This window comes from Haliaeetus leucocephalus, unplaced genomic scaffold (assembly GCF_000737465.1).
Source record: "Haliaeetus leucocephalus isolate CR32 unplaced genomic scaffold, Haliaeetus_leucocephalus-4.0 Scaffold328, whole genome shotgun sequence".
In the NCBI taxonomy this organism is placed as follows: Eukaryota; Metazoa; Chordata; class Aves; order Accipitriformes; family Accipitridae; genus Haliaeetus; species Haliaeetus leucocephalus.
Window position 1 is genome coordinate 3,557,311 of NW_010972764.1, and position 19,340 is coordinate 3,576,650.

General features: G+C 38.0%; 1 protein-coding gene across 1 annotated transcript in view; it reads right to left on the reverse strand.

Moving 5' to 3' along the window:
- Positions 1 to 13,946, reverse strand: part of DNAH5 (dynein, axonemal, heavy chain 5) — a 128,156-nt gene extending 114,210 nt beyond the window's left edge. The window contains exons 1-8 of the mRNA XM_010571448.1: positions 13,890 to 13,946; positions 9,898 to 10,032; positions 7,557 to 7,646; positions 4,682 to 4,840; positions 2,483 to 2,704; positions 1,801 to 1,938; positions 1,028 to 1,204; positions 131 to 244 (exon numbers count right to left, since the gene is read on the reverse strand). Of these exons, the coding sequence (XP_010569750.1) occupies positions 131 to 244; positions 1,028 to 1,204; positions 1,801 to 1,938; positions 2,483 to 2,704; positions 4,682 to 4,840; positions 7,557 to 7,646; positions 9,898 to 10,032; positions 13,890 to 13,946 (1,092 nt within the window). The remainder of the gene's footprint in view (positions 1 to 130; positions 245 to 1,027; positions 1,205 to 1,800; positions 1,939 to 2,482; positions 2,705 to 4,681; positions 4,841 to 7,556; positions 7,647 to 9,897; positions 10,033 to 13,889) is intronic.
- Positions 13,947 to 19,340: the final 5,394 nt, after the last annotated feature.

A 19,340-nucleotide genomic window follows, 5' to 3' on the forward strand; every position in this document is an offset into this window, starting at 1 on the left:
TAACTGAACAAAGTCTCAAACTGGAGATGCATACCTAAAATGCTACCTATGTCATTTCCAAACTGATCCTACAACATTCATTTTAGTTGTCTCAAGAGATTTATGTTAAGAATTTAAAAGTTCTGCTTACAGGATCACTATTGTATAATGGGTCACAACATTTTTCCAGAGAATATAGATACTTCACATTATCTTTAGCTTCATTTGCTGCATCTGTGATGCGAATATCCAACGCTCGCCAGTTCTAAGAATAGAAAGTTGGAAAAAACCACCACACATTTCAGAAAAACTGTTTTGAGATCACTCTGTTCTGTCATTAGCCTTTAAACACATTTGAAAGCACAGATCCATTACTTCAGAGTTACACTTGTTTACACAAGATAAGGAACAAGTCCTCGTTTTGCTTTCATTAATTTGACTGTGAACATACAGTTAGACCACTGAGCTTAACAAGTTATGTCAGTAGTAGCATCAAGTCAAGCTGCTGTATAATACATAGACATCCTCTGGTAACTATTTTTGCTTGGACTGATGAATATATAACCATTGTATTTGATGAGCCGGAACTGTTTTATAAACTTATTTTTTGGTTTGTGATGGGACTTTAACTTGTTATGTCCATGTAAGAAGTTAAGACCCCACAAGCAGTTTGAACAGACACTGTAACTACATAAGAGGTTTAAAAAAAGAGGGGTTTTATCTTCTTTTCATTAAATACCCAGTTCATGAATTCAATTTTCTGATTTAATAATCAACTTTTCAAAGATAAGTATTTATTTCTGTTGAGCCATGTGGATGCAGTACATTATCAGCCTTCAGACAAAGGGGAGTCCCAGTCTTTTCCCGTAAATTAAACTAGATTTAAAACTTATCTACTCAACATGAAGAATAGGGAAGGACAAAGACAACAAAAGCCAAAGATGCTTCCATATTTTCCCCACCAGCAACATTACATACATCACCAAAATGAACTAAGGCATACAGAGCATTTCTAGTCTTTACATCTGGCATAATTCAAAACAGAAACCTTCAGCAGTTTGGATTTAGCAGCAGAAAGTACTCCAAGCACTGCCTTCACATCTGGGCTCTTCAGCTGGTCTGTAAGGTAGTTGAATTTTGACAATCTCTTTTTCCAGTAATCAAGCTCTACTCGTGGTCCAAGGTCATCAGCTTCCTTTCTCAACTGGTTATTTACTGCAAGAACCTTTTATCATACAATAATATTAGTGAGTGATGCTAATATTTACGTGCATGGATTAATTCATAATTTAACTCCTAGTATTAACCTCCTGTGATAAATTACCTAACTCAGCCACCACCACCTCACATAAGAGACCTTAATTTTGCTTTGCCTTTTTAGTTTTGAGTTAAAGAGGGAGTAGCATCTCAAGAGCACCGTTACAGACAATTACATTTTCTGCAAATAACCTGCAAAGCATGTTCCAAAGTATGATTTTAACCACTGAAAATCGTGTTCACTGAATTATCACATTAATTCTGCTTTCATTAAATCCACTGGGAATCACTAGCTGTTTTCTACTTTAAGAATAGTTGATTATCGAAAACAGGGGATTAAGCTTCCAAAGACATGTGTATGCTTTATTTACTAGTAGATGGAAAAAGCTCTCAATAATATTCTCATTGACAAGTAAAAGCACACAAAACATGCCAACAGTACTTTAAAACACAGGGAATGATCTCATCTACAACTTCATAGAAAGGTAGCTATATGCCAACAGGATTAAACTCATCTGCCAATATGCTGATGTTGTCGTATTTCACATTTGTCCAGTGTATCACCTGTTCAATTTGTTTGGTCCATCCTTTCATGCAGGCTTCTATTCTTTCAAGAGCATCTATGCTGTTAGCAACCACCAAGTAATCTGAAGGTCCTCTTAGAGTTTTCAGATCATATGTTTCACACTTCTTCAGATCAACCTAAAATACAAGTTTAAAAAAACTTGAAATGCTGAAACGTTCATGCCAAATAATCCAGGAACTTTAAAAAGTAACTGGCTTCCCCACTTGGGGTGTCTCACTTCATATTCCCACTTCAGTTTAAATTCAACTGGTTTGAGCCAGAACTGGGCTCCAGAATCTGGAGAATTCACCAGCCTGGCAGCTGTACTCTCATGTTCTTTCCTTCACAATGGCCAAGTAGAAATTAAGAGTTAAAGCAACTGTTTGTCATACATTAATCAATCTTGGTTTAAGAGTGGCCACAGCCATTGGAGAGTCAAGAAGTTAATAGCTTTAAAAAACTGGTGCCAGAACAAACAAGAACAGAAGGACCTGCAGAATTGTTAAAGCCACAGACCAAAGTGTAACAAGTTACTGATGACAACAAACAAGTGGGGTTTTTTTTCTCCAGTTTAACACACACAATTTTTATGAGTATCCTACAACAGCAATTAATTCAAAAGCTCCAGAGCAAGAGACATTCTACAGCTAGCTCAGTTTGTTTGCCACATGAGCATACTACCTTTTCCAACAGACTTTGCTGAGCTCCTGATAGCACACTAACAAACACTTCAAGGGAACAAAGGAAGTCCTGCTTAATCTTGGAAGCTTGTTGAGGTTCACCACATTCGACCCAACCAGAGTCCATAGTCTGTAAGGCTGGAATGAAGATTTCTGATATCAACTGCTCAACACTTTTTAGTAAGCCATCTCGACCTACATTCATCATATTAAAATTTATTTCCTGTAAAAGAAACACAATACAAGTTAAAAAAACCAAAATTTTGCCATCATTATATTTATTCCAGTCCTATTGTCCTGAGCATCTCAGAAGTTACCAGTGTGTACAAGTGCTCTTCAAGCTAACAGCACAATTCTTGCTAGCAGGGGCTGCAAGGTTTGCACAGGATCACAGTGTGTCATACAAAACTGCAGAAACTAAGATCTGAAAACACTTCCAAAATATGAGAGTATAAGAGACCTCTATAAAGCTCAGTTTATATGGGTGAATAAAATGATTCCAGCCTGCCACTTCTATCAGAATTATATTTTTGAATATATTCATACATACATATGTATATACATAGGCAGACATCAATGTACTTAAAAGGCTTAGATACCAAAAGAATTACGAACGACCGTTAATTCGGACTTGCAATTGGCCAAAGATTTTGGGTCAGGAAGAATTCCTCTCTATAGTTTGAAAGAGAACAATTCACAGAACATCTGCTTTTTAGACATTCTGAAAAAGACTCTGAAGACTTCCAAGGTAAATTACATTAATCTACCAGCTATTTTTTGCTTCATTAGAAGGTACCGCAAGATTTTTTTTTTTCAACAATTTAACACCAAACAACTTGTATTTAAGTATCACACATTAGATGTGTCTTCAGACATATAATTTTTACTTTTCAACTTGTCTCTCCTAGTTTTAAGGTATTATCTACTATGAGCGAGCAAGGGCTATATCATTACTTGTGAAGAAGTCTGCTTTAGACATCTTTCAGTTGCAATTACCAACTTGCAAGCATTAAGCAAAAAATCTTCAAATGTTTAATATGATTCCATACCATGTGACGTCCCATCTAGTTTAGGAACTGGGAAGTGGGGGGGCAGGGATTCGCCGCTCGGGGACTGGCTGGGTGTCAGTCGGCGGGTGGTGAGCAATTGCCCCGCGCATCATTTGTACATTTCAATCCTTTTATTACTACTGTTGTCATTTTATTAGTGTTATCATTATCATTATTAGTTTCTTCTTTTCTGTTCTATTAAACCGTTCTTATCTCAACCCAGGAGTTTTACTTCTTTTCCTGATTTTCTCCCCCATCCCACTGGATGGGGGGGGGAGTGAGTAAGCGGCTGCGTGGTGCTTAGTTGCTGGCTGGGGTTAAACCATGACAGTATATAATTGACCAAAATCTAAGACAGATCTTTCAAAATCATCAAAAAAAATTAAGAGGTTAAGCATAAAACTTTAAAGCATATACCTGTAGAAAACAAGTAATAATCTGGTGATGACAACCAGCTCACCCACCCTTTGCTCTTCTGTTTCTTGCCTATCTGGTCAAAATACAGTTTTAAGAGGTTTTCCTAGAAATGAGGAAAGTTAAAATTTGCTGGCTTCGGAGTTGTACTTGAAAGTTCCCATTCTGAAGTGTACAGAAAATTTTCCACAACACTAGATTCTCATTCAGCCCATCATTCTTATTTTAGCACTCTGACTACAACTGTATGATTCCCTACATTTTGCTCTGTGCTCCTCACTACTGGAGCACTTGATCCAGCTTTACTCACTTCAGACTGTCATAGATGTAAGGACTCTCTCACCAGTAAAAACTTTTTCATATATAATTTGCATATACACTCTCAGAAATAAAACTATTTTTGTTTGTTTAATGGATTTGCTAGCACTTATTGAAATTTAACAGCTTATTATTTAGGTATTGACCAATTACTCTTTGTCATTCTGGATTGTCATAAATATTCCTCCTTAGCAACATTTCTTCATAGCAATAATACACTTGAAGCTGCTACTGCTAGGTAATGTTGGCTTTTCTATTCCCCTCCTTTTTTGTCCTGTGTTTATTTAGCCAAACTGTGTCCTTCTGCTCATTCCTCCACATCAAAGGCTGTCAAATTACGTGCCGAGAGCAAATACCCCAAGATGAAAATGAATTTTATACAAGATTATGTACAGTGATCAGCAGTCACTGACTCTTACCTGATAGATATTCTCAGTTGTGATGGGTTTAAAAAGATTAGCTCTAATGAAGAAAATGCATACGCCAGTTAAAGCAACTTCTTTTCCCTCTGTCACAAATACTTTAGGTTTCTTCTTTGTCAAATGAGAGTTCATTCCTGTTCCTGGAAGGCCGAAGCTCTCTATAGATTCAAATAAAAGAACCATTTAAAACCCACTGATTATTTATTCAAAGAAAAGTCTTCTAAACAAACACTTCAGTCATCATTTGTCTATCTTCAAGTCCCAGTCCCCTGGAGCCACCCCATGGGACTATCCACAGACAGTACACAGCATCCGGAATCTTCACAGCACAGTAAGAACTATTTCATCTACTTTTGCCATTTGTGCATCAAAACCCTTTCATTTCTATTCACTTATTTGTTTTCTGTTCCTTTTAAGCAAAGGTTCAGGTTCAAGATCCTCTTACATAGCTCTCTATCATGCAGTTGCAGGTAATGCCCTATTGCTTTAAAAAAAAAAGTCAGCAAACGTAGCTTACTTCAGAGAAGCTATTATCAACTGTCTTTCCTTAAAAAGATGTAGACATAAGTCTGACAGAAAAAAAAAGAAACAGTATTTTTGAAAACAAGGAAAGAGATGCCACAGCAGATTCTTTGTGGGGGAAAACAAAACAAAACAAACAGCAAGGGAGCTATAAGGGACTTCCCTGTCCTTTCTTCTTCCCGCAACATGAATATGCTGCTCCCATGTTTAGGCTGTTGGTAACACTTGTGAAGAGTCACCAAGAAGTAGCAGTATCTCCGGGGGAAAAAAATAATTCTCTTAAATTGTGGTTTTGGCCATGTTACTTCTCTGCTGCTAGTTTTCTGGTGTTACCTCAAAGTAAAGTCATGTGCATAGACATCTCAGTGAGACACTGAAACAATAAAAAGATCAAAGAGTGAATTGTTGATACTGGTAGTAAAGGACAACATCCAAAAAATTGCAAAAAGTGACAAGTCCCTTGCCCTTTTTTCTTTCAGGTACATGGGCATCTGCCCCAGAGATCCCTATTCTGCTTCATGTGGCCACCGGTAAGTCCCCTCCCCACCCTTTTGTTCACATCACCTTTCCCACTCCCCTTTTTCATCACAGCTCCTGCAGAAGTCTTTTTTGTTTACCTTAGAAGTACATCAAGGACTCTGTCACCAGTTTTGACTGAGAATCTTAATTTGATTTATTGCCAATTAACATTAACTTGCCCTATCCTTGTACTTCAGTAATTACAGAGGTTAGACCAGCAATAGTCATCCCAGTTCTCAGGGCATTCCCACAACATATGGAGCTAGAGTAAGGGATACACTCTGCATTCTCTTTAGAAAAGAGGTACTGTTACTGAAAAGGGTGCTAGAAGTTATTACACTGCATATTAAAAGTATCATTCAAAACACTGCAAAAAATCTGCACGTGAGGGTGGGCATAAAACCAGACTTTGAAATAGCCGCTTCGGACTCTGGAGTACATCTTCCTGAACTCAGAGATACACAGCCTCCTGTTCTGCAGGCACACAAAGTATCTTGTAGGCACCCTTCATAGGATCATCTTCTGCCCTAACAGAAGGGTCCGCTGATCCACATCTGGGTCAGAAAACCAGCTTGTATTTGAGGTGGTGTGTAGTAAGTGCCCTTGCCAACAAGATGCATGTAATACCACAAAAATTCATTTCACTTCACTGATAAGTAGCCATCACTATAACTGTGATTTCTGCTTTGCTAGTCTGTGAACCACAACCCCAGCACGATCAGCACAGAAAATTCTTTTAAAGACTCTGCCACAATGATACTGTAGGATCATCTGATCAGTTTGGGGGTGGGTGAGGGAGACTCTGATTAGATTCCTAGGCTTTGTCCCTTGCCTCACGCTCCCTCCAACATACTTCCACCACTTCAACTCAAGCATGTTAAAACTTGTTTAGCAGATTTCTAAATTAGTGGCTGAGTCTGTATTTTCATTTGATTTTCTTTGTATGTACATTTAAATTTTAATTGTTAGAGTTGCTGATATCATATTACACAGTCTTTTGATACCTTTTAGGTATATACATACATATATGCTGAAAATACATAAATAACTATTTATACACTCATATAGGTATGTTTACATATGTATAAACACATATATTTATACAGATATACATAGATATATTTACAAGGCCTTTACAAGGGTAAACAAGTGGGGTGAACTCCCACCAACCAATCACGGGTCTCAGAGGTCACATAGCACCTGGCTAGTCCCAATGGCAGCAGCACTGGAGGCTCTGGGACAGAAGCCATGGGCAAAGGGAGGATGTCCTTGTCACCGGAGTCCTGAGCTGCCTCCAGGGTGAGATGGAGGCTTCTCCCTGACATGTGGTAACATGGGGGCACTGGGGAAGGGAAGGGGATATGAGCAGAAGGGAATTCTGGGATAACGGCCCTGCTACCCATAATGCAGGCCTCCTGGGGCCATTAGTCATAACAGGACCACCTGGATAGATGGTCATACACCAAGAAATGTGGAGGGCTTCTAGGACAGACTGGTGGCACGATTGGAGGGGAGGGGACAGAGCACCTGTCACTGCTCACCTTGTGTAAAAGTCATCTTTTAACTATCAAAAACCATTTCCCAGACCCCCAGGCAAGAGTTGCTAGGCTTGCAAGGAAGTACCTTGCTGCTGCATACTAGCAATATGCAGAGGTGCACTAATAAGCTTCAGTAATTTCATCCATCTTCATTTCATGAGCAAGGATCAATGTCCCAGTATGACCAAACTTGACTTGCCTTAAGGCCCAGTTTGTAAGAGCTTTACTATTTGCTTTTTCCTTGCATGCTTGTTCAGCACAACTAAAACACATTGCAGGAGAACCTAAGTTGCTTTACCCATATCTGTTGCCTCCACGTCTTGATAGTAGAACATCAGATGACGAAGACCTCCAGGGGCCAGGAACTTGTCAATGCGCTCTATCTGTTTAAGATAATGTTGAGATCATTATGCATAGCACACCCACTACAAAAAGTTTAACTTGCTCAGCTTTTTAACAAAAAGGGCTGACAAACACTTATCACATAATCATTGTTCAATAATAAAATTATACCAGGCCCAGTTACTACTCCCCCCAAAATGATTGAGTTGCCTTGTACTTTAGCAGCACACACCTACTTAATTGAATCATTTAAATTTTTCCATGCTGAACACAACAGAGTATAGCCAGGCCATGTTTCAGTGTACTGAAACCACTTAGTGTACATGCTGTGTGTCGTTTCTCAAACTGAGGGAACAGGACATTTCTTCATTTACTGAAGTGCAGCAGCACCTCATTGAAGTCCCTCACCCATGTTATTCTTACTGCCATTCAGCTAACTAGCTGAAAGCATAAGACTCACAGCTGCAGTTATTCCATATCATAGCAACAGAGGAAGCCTTTATTTATATTTTAAGCATCAGGACAATTTCACAGTTCTCCAATTTAAGGCTGCCATCAAGCATCCTTGAACCATGTATTGGTAGTGCAGTCCAGCAATCTCATGTATAGGCCATACAGGCCTAGGAAGAAAGTTAATTGCTCTACACTAGTATGCTGATCAGTGTTTCAGCACTTGAAAGTCTGGCCTAATCCATTATTTTTCTAGACCTATGAGACATTGTTTCATGTAGTCCCTAACTACATAGCAATCTTCCAGCAGAAAAGTCTTCTACTTCTGGAAGTTCTTCTTCAGAAACATTTGCTGGTAGCATTTTGGGCTTCCTAGTGCAGGAAGAAGGTTAAGAGATCACCAGCAGCAGCAAAAAAGCCACATCTATCCCTCTTCCATTAATAATGGGCCTCAGTTACACCAAGATCACAAACTACTATTCCAGAAAATCTTGTCTGAGCCCTCCAAGATGAGGTCAAAAAAACTATTATGCTTTTCTCTTTCCAAGTATAACAGCTGCCAATATTTTCTTCATCTGACAATTATTCTCAGGCAATATAGTTCGCCAGGAAACCCATTTAGAGATAGCATGCACAAGGGCTGAAACAAGTTCTGCTTTTTAACTTGTGTGACAGTGTTCTGCATAGCTTATTTCCTGTATCACACAGAATCACAGAAACATTGGAAAGGACCTCCGGGAAATCTGGAGGCCAGCCTCCTGTATCATCAATAGCAGCTTAGGTCATGTAGAACTTTGCTTAGGCTGAGTCTCAAAAACCTTAAGAAGAGAAATTCCACAACTCACTCGAGTAACTTATTCCCATGCTGCATGACCCTCCTGATGAAGAAGGGTCTCTTGAACAATTTGCAAGTTGTGGCTATTGCCTTTGTCATATCATCTGCAACCACTAAGAAGAGTTCAGATCTGTCATCTTCATAACTACTCTTCAAGCAACTGCAGGCTACTATTTGACCGCCCCTCAATCTCTTCCTCTCCCTCTTCTCTTACTTTGCATGCCCTATGTCCCTCTATCTTGGTAGTCTTCCACTGGACTTCCTTCAGTTTCTCAACAATATTAACACTGAAATGGGAATGCATAAATTTGAAGGTACACAGATGGAAAGAGACTACAAGAGAAATAAAAAAAAAGACAACCATGTTTAGTGTCAGGGAATAAAACAAGATCTACTTGCTGTCTACTCAGGTTTTAAAAAAATAATTATTTCTTTTCAAATCACAAAATTTATTTCCACTGCATACAATACTTACCATCAACTTTGATGCACCATTTCCTCAACATATATATGTCTAACTGCTTACCCCCTGCATTAACCCTCATGTGGTCAGTCAGATCACTTAGCCATTCTATTCTGGCAAGTAGTTTCCACCTGATTTAATCTCCTAAACTAGATCACAGTGTAGTCTCACAAATACTGGTGGTAGCCTAATGGAAACAACAATAGCATGCAGCCTACTGTGGACAGGACTCTTGAATCTATATATTCAAGGATTGAGAGACTTCATGCTGCAGTTCCAGTATGAAATACAGTCACAGGTTTTACTGTACTATCTATAACCACTGGAAAGCAGAAATTCTAACCAATTCAGTAGTGTTATAATAGGTCCTGAAACTAAGGACACTTCTGTTTAATTTAATTACAAAATGCTGAGAAATATTTTTTCAATGAGAAGACCTGAGCAATCTCAGACATGAAGTCTGACAACTATCTCACCAAGTATTTAACGGTATTATCAATTCTAAAGCACCCTATAAGCTTCACTATCAAATTCATCAGATTACCTGGTTACCATCAAGAATAGCATCTTCTACTTCTGCTTTGTCCAGATTCACACAAGAGGCAACAGTATCCAGTAAGTAATCATGCCTGCCATCCAGCCGAGCACGTTTAGCCTCCCTCTCTTCCTTGAGCTTTTGCTGTTATAAAACACAAAGTGGACAACAAATTTACAATCTATTTTGAAGACAAAAATAAAGAAAATTCTAAAACTTATTTTAAAAAGTAAAGGCTATTACATTCTTCAATACTTGTGGTTTAAGGCACTCAAATGACATTTTTAGAAGGGACCCCTGTTATGATTTTACAGTTGATTTCCTATGTTCTATTTTCAGATTTAGCACAAAAATTCTATCAGGAGACTTTTGTACAATATTATTTATTTGTTGAAAGGCTCTGTAGGGGAAACAAAAATAAAGGTATTTCATATGTGCAGCTCCATCACTCTGCAAGTTATCTTTAACACCCAAAGTCCTTAGGCACAGCTTTTCAGTCTAGTCACATATGACCATCAAGACAGGATTCTGGCCTTTGTTACTCGTGGAAGATATTGTAAGCATTCTCTAATAAAGACAGATGCTGCTGGAGGAAGCTAGGGTTTCATACATTATCTCTTTAACATAATGAGAAGTAAAACAAGCCATGAGCCTCAAGGTACACAAGTGTTTACAAATATGCTTTACTATAGCTATTACACCATTCTTCAAGCAGTATGCCTACTCTTCTAATTAAATTGAATTCCCATATGTAATATACCTCATTACATTATAGACAAAATAGCCTTCTGGAATAGTTACGGGTATTATTGTGCTTGTGGATTACAAGATTTAATATCATTTCATTTTCAAAAGAAATTTAGAATTATGTTTCATTGGTGGTAAATTCAATCTTTATTTCCCCAGTGATTATGAAAAACCTAGTAACTCTATAAAGTATGCACAAGTGATTTATCCACAAGCTTTTGCAGACCCAACAGGACTTGCATAATATACTCTATACTCTTATGTAAATATCTTCCCTACTTTCTGAAGGAATTTTCAAATATTTGGTAAACTCGTAATTACTAGCATGCCTTCATAAAGGCTGAATGCACTGGAAATGTTTTTCCATGTAACAGACAAAAAAACCCTGTTCTTTACACCGCTATGACTGAAGAATGCAGTAGCAGATTAATTTGTACATGTACTTTACACTGTTGTACCTCTGTCATTCCCTAACATGGGCTCCACTTTCCCAAAAGTGAAAATGTCAACACAGGATTGGCCTTTCCTACATGTTCTGAAATCAGGGTAGAAATTTTCCCCTTAGTTAGACATACAAAAAGCAACCATTTTGGGCTGAATCAGCTTCACACTAGATAATACTAGAATCCTAAAAACTGTTGTTTCAGTAATTTGAGCACAACTGATAATGCATCTTTAACATGGAAGAATACAAACAATACTCTGCCAATTAGTTAGCTTTTATTTAATCCAGAAAAAAAATCTTTTTGTTTTACTCAAACTACAGAGAGACTACTTGTGTACTCTGCTGTGTTTCCAGCATAGAACTGCAGATATATCGGTACACAAGGTATTCATCTTACATTGGTTATTAGTTCCCAACTCCACCTATATAGATGGCCCTTGATAAGTTCACATCATGAGCAGAAGGCTCATGGGGGAACAAGTAGGTTTCTATTTCAGATTTGTTTCCTTCCCAATTTTTGCATAGGGGTGCATTTCAAGCCCTTAATCCTTTTGTATCAACCAGAACTTCAGTGGAGTAATTCACTAACCTGTTCCAAAATTCAGTCTTTAGAATTCAAGATGCTAACTTTAACTACCCCCACATCTTGCTTCAAACCAGCAATGTGGTCATGGCCTGGGAGTTTTTGTATGTTTTATGTCCTGCAGGACTAACTACAGAAGTACATATCCCTAAACAGCATCTGTACAAAAAAAATACCAAAAAAAAGGCAGGTTTTTGTAATTCAAATAAACATCATTTAACAGACCACAGAAACAGTAAGATTTGAAGATGGAAGGATTGCTACAACACATAAGCTATCTCTTATGTAGTTAAGAGAGGAACTGCTGGTACACGCAGTAACGCTTGCATACAAACCCTGAAAAGTATCAGCAGCAATTCTGATCAAGGCCATACAACAAAGCCTCCTCATAATGTCCCATGATGTCGGAGGATCCAGATGGAACAGTATTTATAAGAGATAAATGCTTTCTCACTTAGATACCTGAAAAGATTGTCCAAGTTTTATATGGTACAGCTTTACCTCAGTTCTTCATCTAAAGAACAGCAGCACAGCCGTGTTTAGTTTTGGGTTTCTTTTCCCCCTCTTAGTTACGAAACTAAGAAAGACCATATGACACAGTCCTACAACAGATGCAAGTCCAAAGCAAAAACTAATTAACCAAAAAGTACTTCTTTGATGATTAGTCTAGTTATAACAAGTCACTTGTTTTATGTTACATAAAACCTTAAAATTCCTAATACTTAAGTACCAAAAATTTAGCACAGGAAGCTAATTTCAGTGGACATCTTCTCCTGAAGCAGAATAAAGGGGAGATTCCTAAATATATTTTAACATATGCCTAAACCCATAACCATCACACCACCAGTCTGAAGCAACAAATGGGGATTAAGTTAAAATAAAATAAAAATTAAAAAAGCGTTTCCTAACTACCACAAGAGTATATAAGTATATATACTTGAACAGAAGGTACTAAAAGACCAGAAGTCAGAGATGCTAGGGGTCTTTCCTTTGAAAGAACAACCTCAGAAGCCAAATATTGACTAATGCCAACTTCTCCATTACAGAGTGCAGTTGCTGATGTGTCTGCAGACACTCCAAATAGAGTTAGCATGAATGTTATTTAGTATGCAAGTCATAACTGCACAAGTTAAAACTTGTTCCTGAACACAGTTTATCCAGCAAATGATGCATTTGGTTGTCAGAATACTGAACTGTATTGTCAATTACTGAATTTAGACACTCTCAGATGAAAGTCTTATGGATAAGCAATACACTTGAACTTTACTGGGAAGTTCAACAGTAAGAGTCAAAAAGTAAAAGTGTTCTATTGTTAATTTACTGTCTTATCCAAAACTTAGTTAACCAACAGGGCATTCCTCTGTCTCTCCTTTAACTGACGAAGGTGTTTTATATCGCACAAGCATTGCTCAGAGTTCCCTGTAGAAGTAAACTGCAAACCATTTTACACTTTCCAAGCACCCTGAGTTTAACAGACACACGCCTTTTTATTTGCTCCTCTCCAAAAAACACATACCCTACAGAATTAGGGCAGTCCCCTTAGCTGACTCAAATGTCAAGCATCAGTCAGAGCTTTCCCACATTTGTTATAACATTGCATTAACCCAGGAACAGCTTGTTCAAACAACCAACTTTTAAAATTAGTCTAAGGGTCTTAATGACTTCTATATTTTCTTATTGTTTCTCAGTGCTACATAGTGTCTTCAAAATTCTATTCCCATTTTACAATTACAGGAAGAGAGAAGTTAAACTTCAATTTTCCTTAGTGGCAGAGCCCACCCCTATTTTGTTGCCAGATCTAGCATCAAGCTCTTCATTGTACCAGTATAACATTTGTGAAATTATAGCATTACTAGAGCACTGCAACAATCTGGACAAGATACAAGTACCAGTGGTCAAATGAATAAGTATCTCCTAGTGCATATTAACCTTTCAAAACAAATTGCACAACCAAGCCTTGACTGATACCCTACCAATTAACTTAAGACCAGTTACAGCAAACTAAAAACACCTCTCATGACAAATACCTATCCCAAATACTATGTTTTGCTTTAAAAGGCAAAGTTTATCCATTTTTATATAATTGGAATGTTTTGTGAAACCAACATCATCCACTTATACCATTAACACACACATTTTTCTACACACACACACCCCCAATTCACACCTTTATTCAAACTATATAGTTACTAGTCTCTACCTAGTCCAAAGTTCAGTTTTCCTTACCTTGATAACTCTGCCAATGCTGTGTTTCCAAAGTTGCTTTCTTCCAGCTCTAAACATTGTACTAGTGAACATAAGCATCAAGTACTGTTTTTCAGCAATAAGCCTTAAACCATGGCGCAAGATTCTTGATTCATCATTTTTCACTCTCCCCCCAACCTTTTGTTTACATTTGTTTCATTCCTTCTCTGTAGGAACACTGAAAAAACCTCTAGAAAATACAATAAAGACTAAAAAGCCAGCAACTGTTAACTCTAGCTCTGTATTTAAAATTCAGTTCTAATGTGCATTTAAATTACTTGAAAACTAAATTGGACTACTTGAGAAACTAGAGGTCTCTAAGCACCAGAATTTACTGCCTATAGATTAGGGGTTGAAAATTACTGCTACCAACCACAGTGTTGTTAAGGTGATATTGTTTATATACAAACACCACTAGATACAATTCATCATACTCAAGGGCAACATAACCATTTGCAAAAGTCAATTTTGTAACTGCTTATCTGATTTGTGTTTAGCCTTCTTAAGTAATCCTCATGTCAACAGACATCTCTGTTTCCTTGTCACAGATGATTGTTTAAATATATAGCAACAACAGTCAAGCAGCTTTCAAATAGCTTTTACCTACAGACTACTAAATTACTGAGTTTTCTATTCATATTTTTTATACAAGTACATTCAGTCTCAGTTATTTTTCAATCGTACAATGGTTGCTTAATAGAGCAATTTTTCTTCAGCAAGTAATGTTAAGTTTTTTCTTCTTAAAATAACCTTAATTTTTTCTACTTCAGTGACAGAATCTAATCTGATGTCCTCTTGAAAATGCCAAGAAAAACAAACCGATGATCCAGTATTAGGAACAAGAAAATCAAGAAATTTCTACACCTATTTCAGGCTTAGAATGCCCCTAAATATTTCTGCTTCCACTCATATCAATGTCAATCATATCTAAAATCACTTGACCACCTCGGTGTTGCTAAAAACCACGAGTAGAAACCATTTTCCCCACATTATCTGATTTTACCATACAATTTTCCCCACCTACTATAGTGAAATCTGATCATGTATACATGCTTGAAAGACTGAAAAAAATTGCACTTAGTATCAAAGTAAACATCTGTACCTTCTCTGAACCCTTCACAGCCTTCTCTTTTGAAATTAAACATGCTGTTAAATAATAAACACTCGGTTAATTCCTAGATATATTCAGAACACTGAGGAATTATTTACCTTTTTGCAGGATGTATGTGATTTTTAATGTAAAAACTCATCCCAACAGGCTTAACTTTGCCATGCATCAATAAAAGCTCTTCTTTAAAAAAAACAAGGAAAGGCAGAGGGGAGGGGAAGCTTAAATAAATCTCTCAAAGAACCACCTACGAATCATGGAGCTTTTTCATAAAATGATGTAAGGTCATAGCAACTAACTTCCAGAACCACAAAATCATATAGGTTTAAAGAGATCTCTGGAAGTTATCTAGTCCAGTGTTCTGCTCAAAGCAAGTCCAATTACATGTGTGCAGCTGAGTTTTGAATATCTCAAAGGATGGAGATTGCATAACCTCTTGGGCACTGTAACAGTGTTTGACCACCCAACATAAAGACTGTTCCTATCTAACTGGAATCTCCTAGGTTCCAGTTTGTGTATGTTTGCTCTTATTACCATACACCTTCATAAAAAGTTGGGCTCTGTCCTTTCCCTACCCTCCCATTAGATGATTGCAGGCTGCAATAATGTCTCCCCTTAGCCTTTTCTTCCTAGGGTTGAACAAACCCAGTTCTTTAGGTATCTTCTCATACACCACACACTCTGGCCTCCTGACCATCTTGGTGACCCATTTCTGAACTTGCTCTGTCAACCTGATGGCTATTTAAGCCCTGCCTGTGGTCAGCATTCTTTGCTGTGATGCGCATTACTGGCTCACGTTCAACTTGCTGTTGAACATAACCCTTCAGTCCTTCTCTGTAAACCTGCTATCTAGCAAGTTCGCCACTGGCCTGTACTGTCATACAAGGTTATTCCATCCTAACTGTAGGACTTCACATTTGGTTTCATTGAATTTCTTGAGGATCCTGTCAGTCCATTTCTCAAGCCTGTCCAGGTTTGTTTGAATAGCAGCCCTGCCATCCCCACACCAGCCTCTGTCCCATCATTCAGGTCATTTGTAGAGACTCTAAACAGTATTAGCCTCAGTATCAGTCCCTGAGGGACACCACTAGCAACTGGCCACTAGCTGGACTTGGTACTACTTGAAGCCTACTTGTCCAGCCAATTTGCCACCCAAATTATTATGGGACACCTTGTCAAATACCTTGCTAAAGTCAAGATAAAGAACACGACCACTGCTTTCTCCTTGTCTACATAGCCAGCCATCTCATCATAGAAGGCAATCGGGTTGGTCATGCAGGATTTGACATTGGTAAATCTATGCTGGCTGTCTGCAAGCACCTTCTTGGTCCTTCTTCATGCGCCATAAAAAGGCTTCCAGAACAGTTTGCCCCACAACCTTACCAGGGACTGAGGTGCAGCTGACTGGTCTGTCATTCCCTGGACCTTCCCTTTTCTCATTTTTGAAGATGGGTGTGGCATTTGTTTTTTTCCAGTCATCAGGAACCTCTCCAGATCATGACCTTTCAAAGATGCAAGAGGCCTCTAAATGACATTAGTTTCCTCCCTCAGCACCCTCAGGCACCTGCTCTGACTTCCATACATCCAATTGGCTTAAGTGCTCCCTAACACTGTCTTCAGCTACCATGAGTAATCCTTCATTTCCATACGTTCTGCAAGAAGACCTGAAGACCAAGAAAGTCAGAGGGCAAACCAAACTCATGAATACTGAGGTAAAAAAGACACTGCCTTTCCCATGTTCTTTGTTGCTTAGTCCCTGAGCAGTGGGCCTACATTTTCTTTTGCTGCCAGTGTACTTAGAAAAGCCATTCTCACTTCCCTTCACCCTCCTCACAAGCTTGAACACCAGCTGAGCTTTAGCTTTTTAACTCTGTCTCTGCACAGTCAGTCATTGTCTCTATATTCCTCCTGAGCAGCCCATCCACAATTCTAACTTTTATGGAAGCTTGCATGTTTGAGCTCAGACAGGGTCTCCATGTTCATCCATGCTGGCCTTCTGCAAGGCCTGCTCTTCCTTCTGCACGTTGAATGACCTTTAATTCCAAGGATGTTGTTCCTGCAGATCGAACAGTTTTCCTCAGTCCCATTTCCCTCTAGGGAAGTCCTTCATGGGATCCTGCCAAGCAGATCCCTGAAAAAAAATAAAAAATTTGCTGTCCCAAGGTCTAAGGTTGTGACCCTGCTGGTTGTTTCACTTCTTTCAGGGTTTTAAGCTCCACAACCTCATGATCACTGCAGTCAAGGCTTCCCTTGACCTCCACGTCTTCAGCTAGTTCTTTTTGTTTGTGAGGGGCAAGCCCAGCTGAGCATCTCTGTCAGCTCATTTATCATCTACAAAAAGAAACAGTCACTCCAGAAATCTGTCATTTAAGTAGCTTGGAATGTGGCATTTTTACATTAATTAAAAGGCTGGCAAAATTAATATGACTGGCAATCATGACAGGGAATAGTCTAACCCATGGAGGGGACCCAAATATATGTTAATATCAAATAATCACAAACCGTTAACTTAGACACAAAACCTCTTTGCAACTGTAATATGTCCTCAATCAGCTCTCACTCAGAACCTTTTAGTAGACTGCATTTACAGTACTAGATAATATGCTGATCTTGGTTACCATTATGGAAAGATTTCTGACATTTATTGAAAGCAACTTCCTGTGATCTTCCACCTCATTACATGTTAAAAAGGAAAACTGAAAATAATGAAGTGGTTGAGACAGTACTTAACAGCCTCTGTCAGGTCACTATTGTCCCAAGGTCAAAAGCCAGACTTCCAGCAGAGCCAACTTAGCACACCATTAATACAACCAACAACGCAGAAGGCTAAGAAGCAACCTTTTGGTCAGCAACCATATGTAAGACTTATCACCTGCACCGCTTCTTTGCCTTACAAGCCACAAACACAAATAATGCTCAGCCATAAGTTTGGTATAGCTGATAACTGCTGAAACTGCTATAAAAATATTGTTAGGAATTTGCTTTACATCCACAAGAGCATTAGTTTGAATAGTATATCATGGCTGTGTAACCAGGCCCAATAATCCAGGTTCATTTTAAAGATTTTTAACAGAACGGTTCTTACTGAGGCAGGGTCGTATAATCAATAACTTCACAAGGACTCCTTGTCTTATCACAGTACCAAATTCGACATGTACAAAAACATTTTTATCATTTGCAAAAAAAAGTTTTCTTGCAGTTTTTCATCAACTTTAAAAATGATCTTTTGCCCTTTATTGGTGATCCTCAATCAGATCTGTGATTTGAAAAATACATTTCCTCCCCAGATGCTTCAGGAATGTAAAAGCCATGGTGAAGCTGCATTATTTTTAATAATGTTATATATACATTAAGGAAGATATGCCATCTTGCATTGTAACTCAGCATTCTCAGAATAGTTTTAGTCAAGACTATCCAGAGACACATGACAGACTATGTTCAGCACCCTAAAAAACATTAAGTCAGATTTGGGGTAAATCACCACTCTGAAGATCAGTAAAACCATGAAGCACACAATCAACCGCATTAGAGAAAAAACTTTTTAGATGAAAATATTAAGTTCTCATATTAGTTTAGGAATTATGAAAGTTCATCTCACAAAGTCAAAAGATTTTTTGATAGTGTTATACTGCACAGCTTCAGCAACTAAGTTTCTTTTACTATGCGTAATTACAGATAGTGGTTAGCTACCATCTAGTGGTTAAAAGCCAAAAGCGTACCTTACTTCTATGCTGTTTTTCACAAGACCACAAAACACAGTCTATAAAAAATGTGGCAATTGAAATTGTCCTTTACAGAGATGATCACTTACAAATCACAGATTAAAATCTACACTGAACAGAAATGGAGGAACTTAAAGAAAAGCATATCCAACTCCATATTTTCTTCATACAACTGCAATGATAGCCAAAGCTAAGGATGGACTTTCCTACCTTGAACTGCTTTCAAAGTCAAATAACGTTGAGGCTTCAATACCTTTAAGGCAAGATTTTTTTAACTGCTTTGCTGAGAAAAACTAAAAAACTTTAACATATTTAGTGATTTCCTACACTAGCAGGCATTTGGATTGCTTGTCATTCCAAAAAATGCTTTTTGTTTTAAGCATCTAATGAATGTACAATTTGTCAGCCACCTAATGTCCATTTTCAGCTCAAGCAAGTAAACAAACAAAAAAAAGGCTATCATAGCTGAAAAATACAACTTTCTCTTCATCTTACTTGTTTGATGAGGTAATAGATATGATTAAGATTTTAACCTATAATAATGTCATCTTGCTGCCCAACAAGCCTTTTATGGTGAAGGATAGTACTGCTTAAAGAATTAAC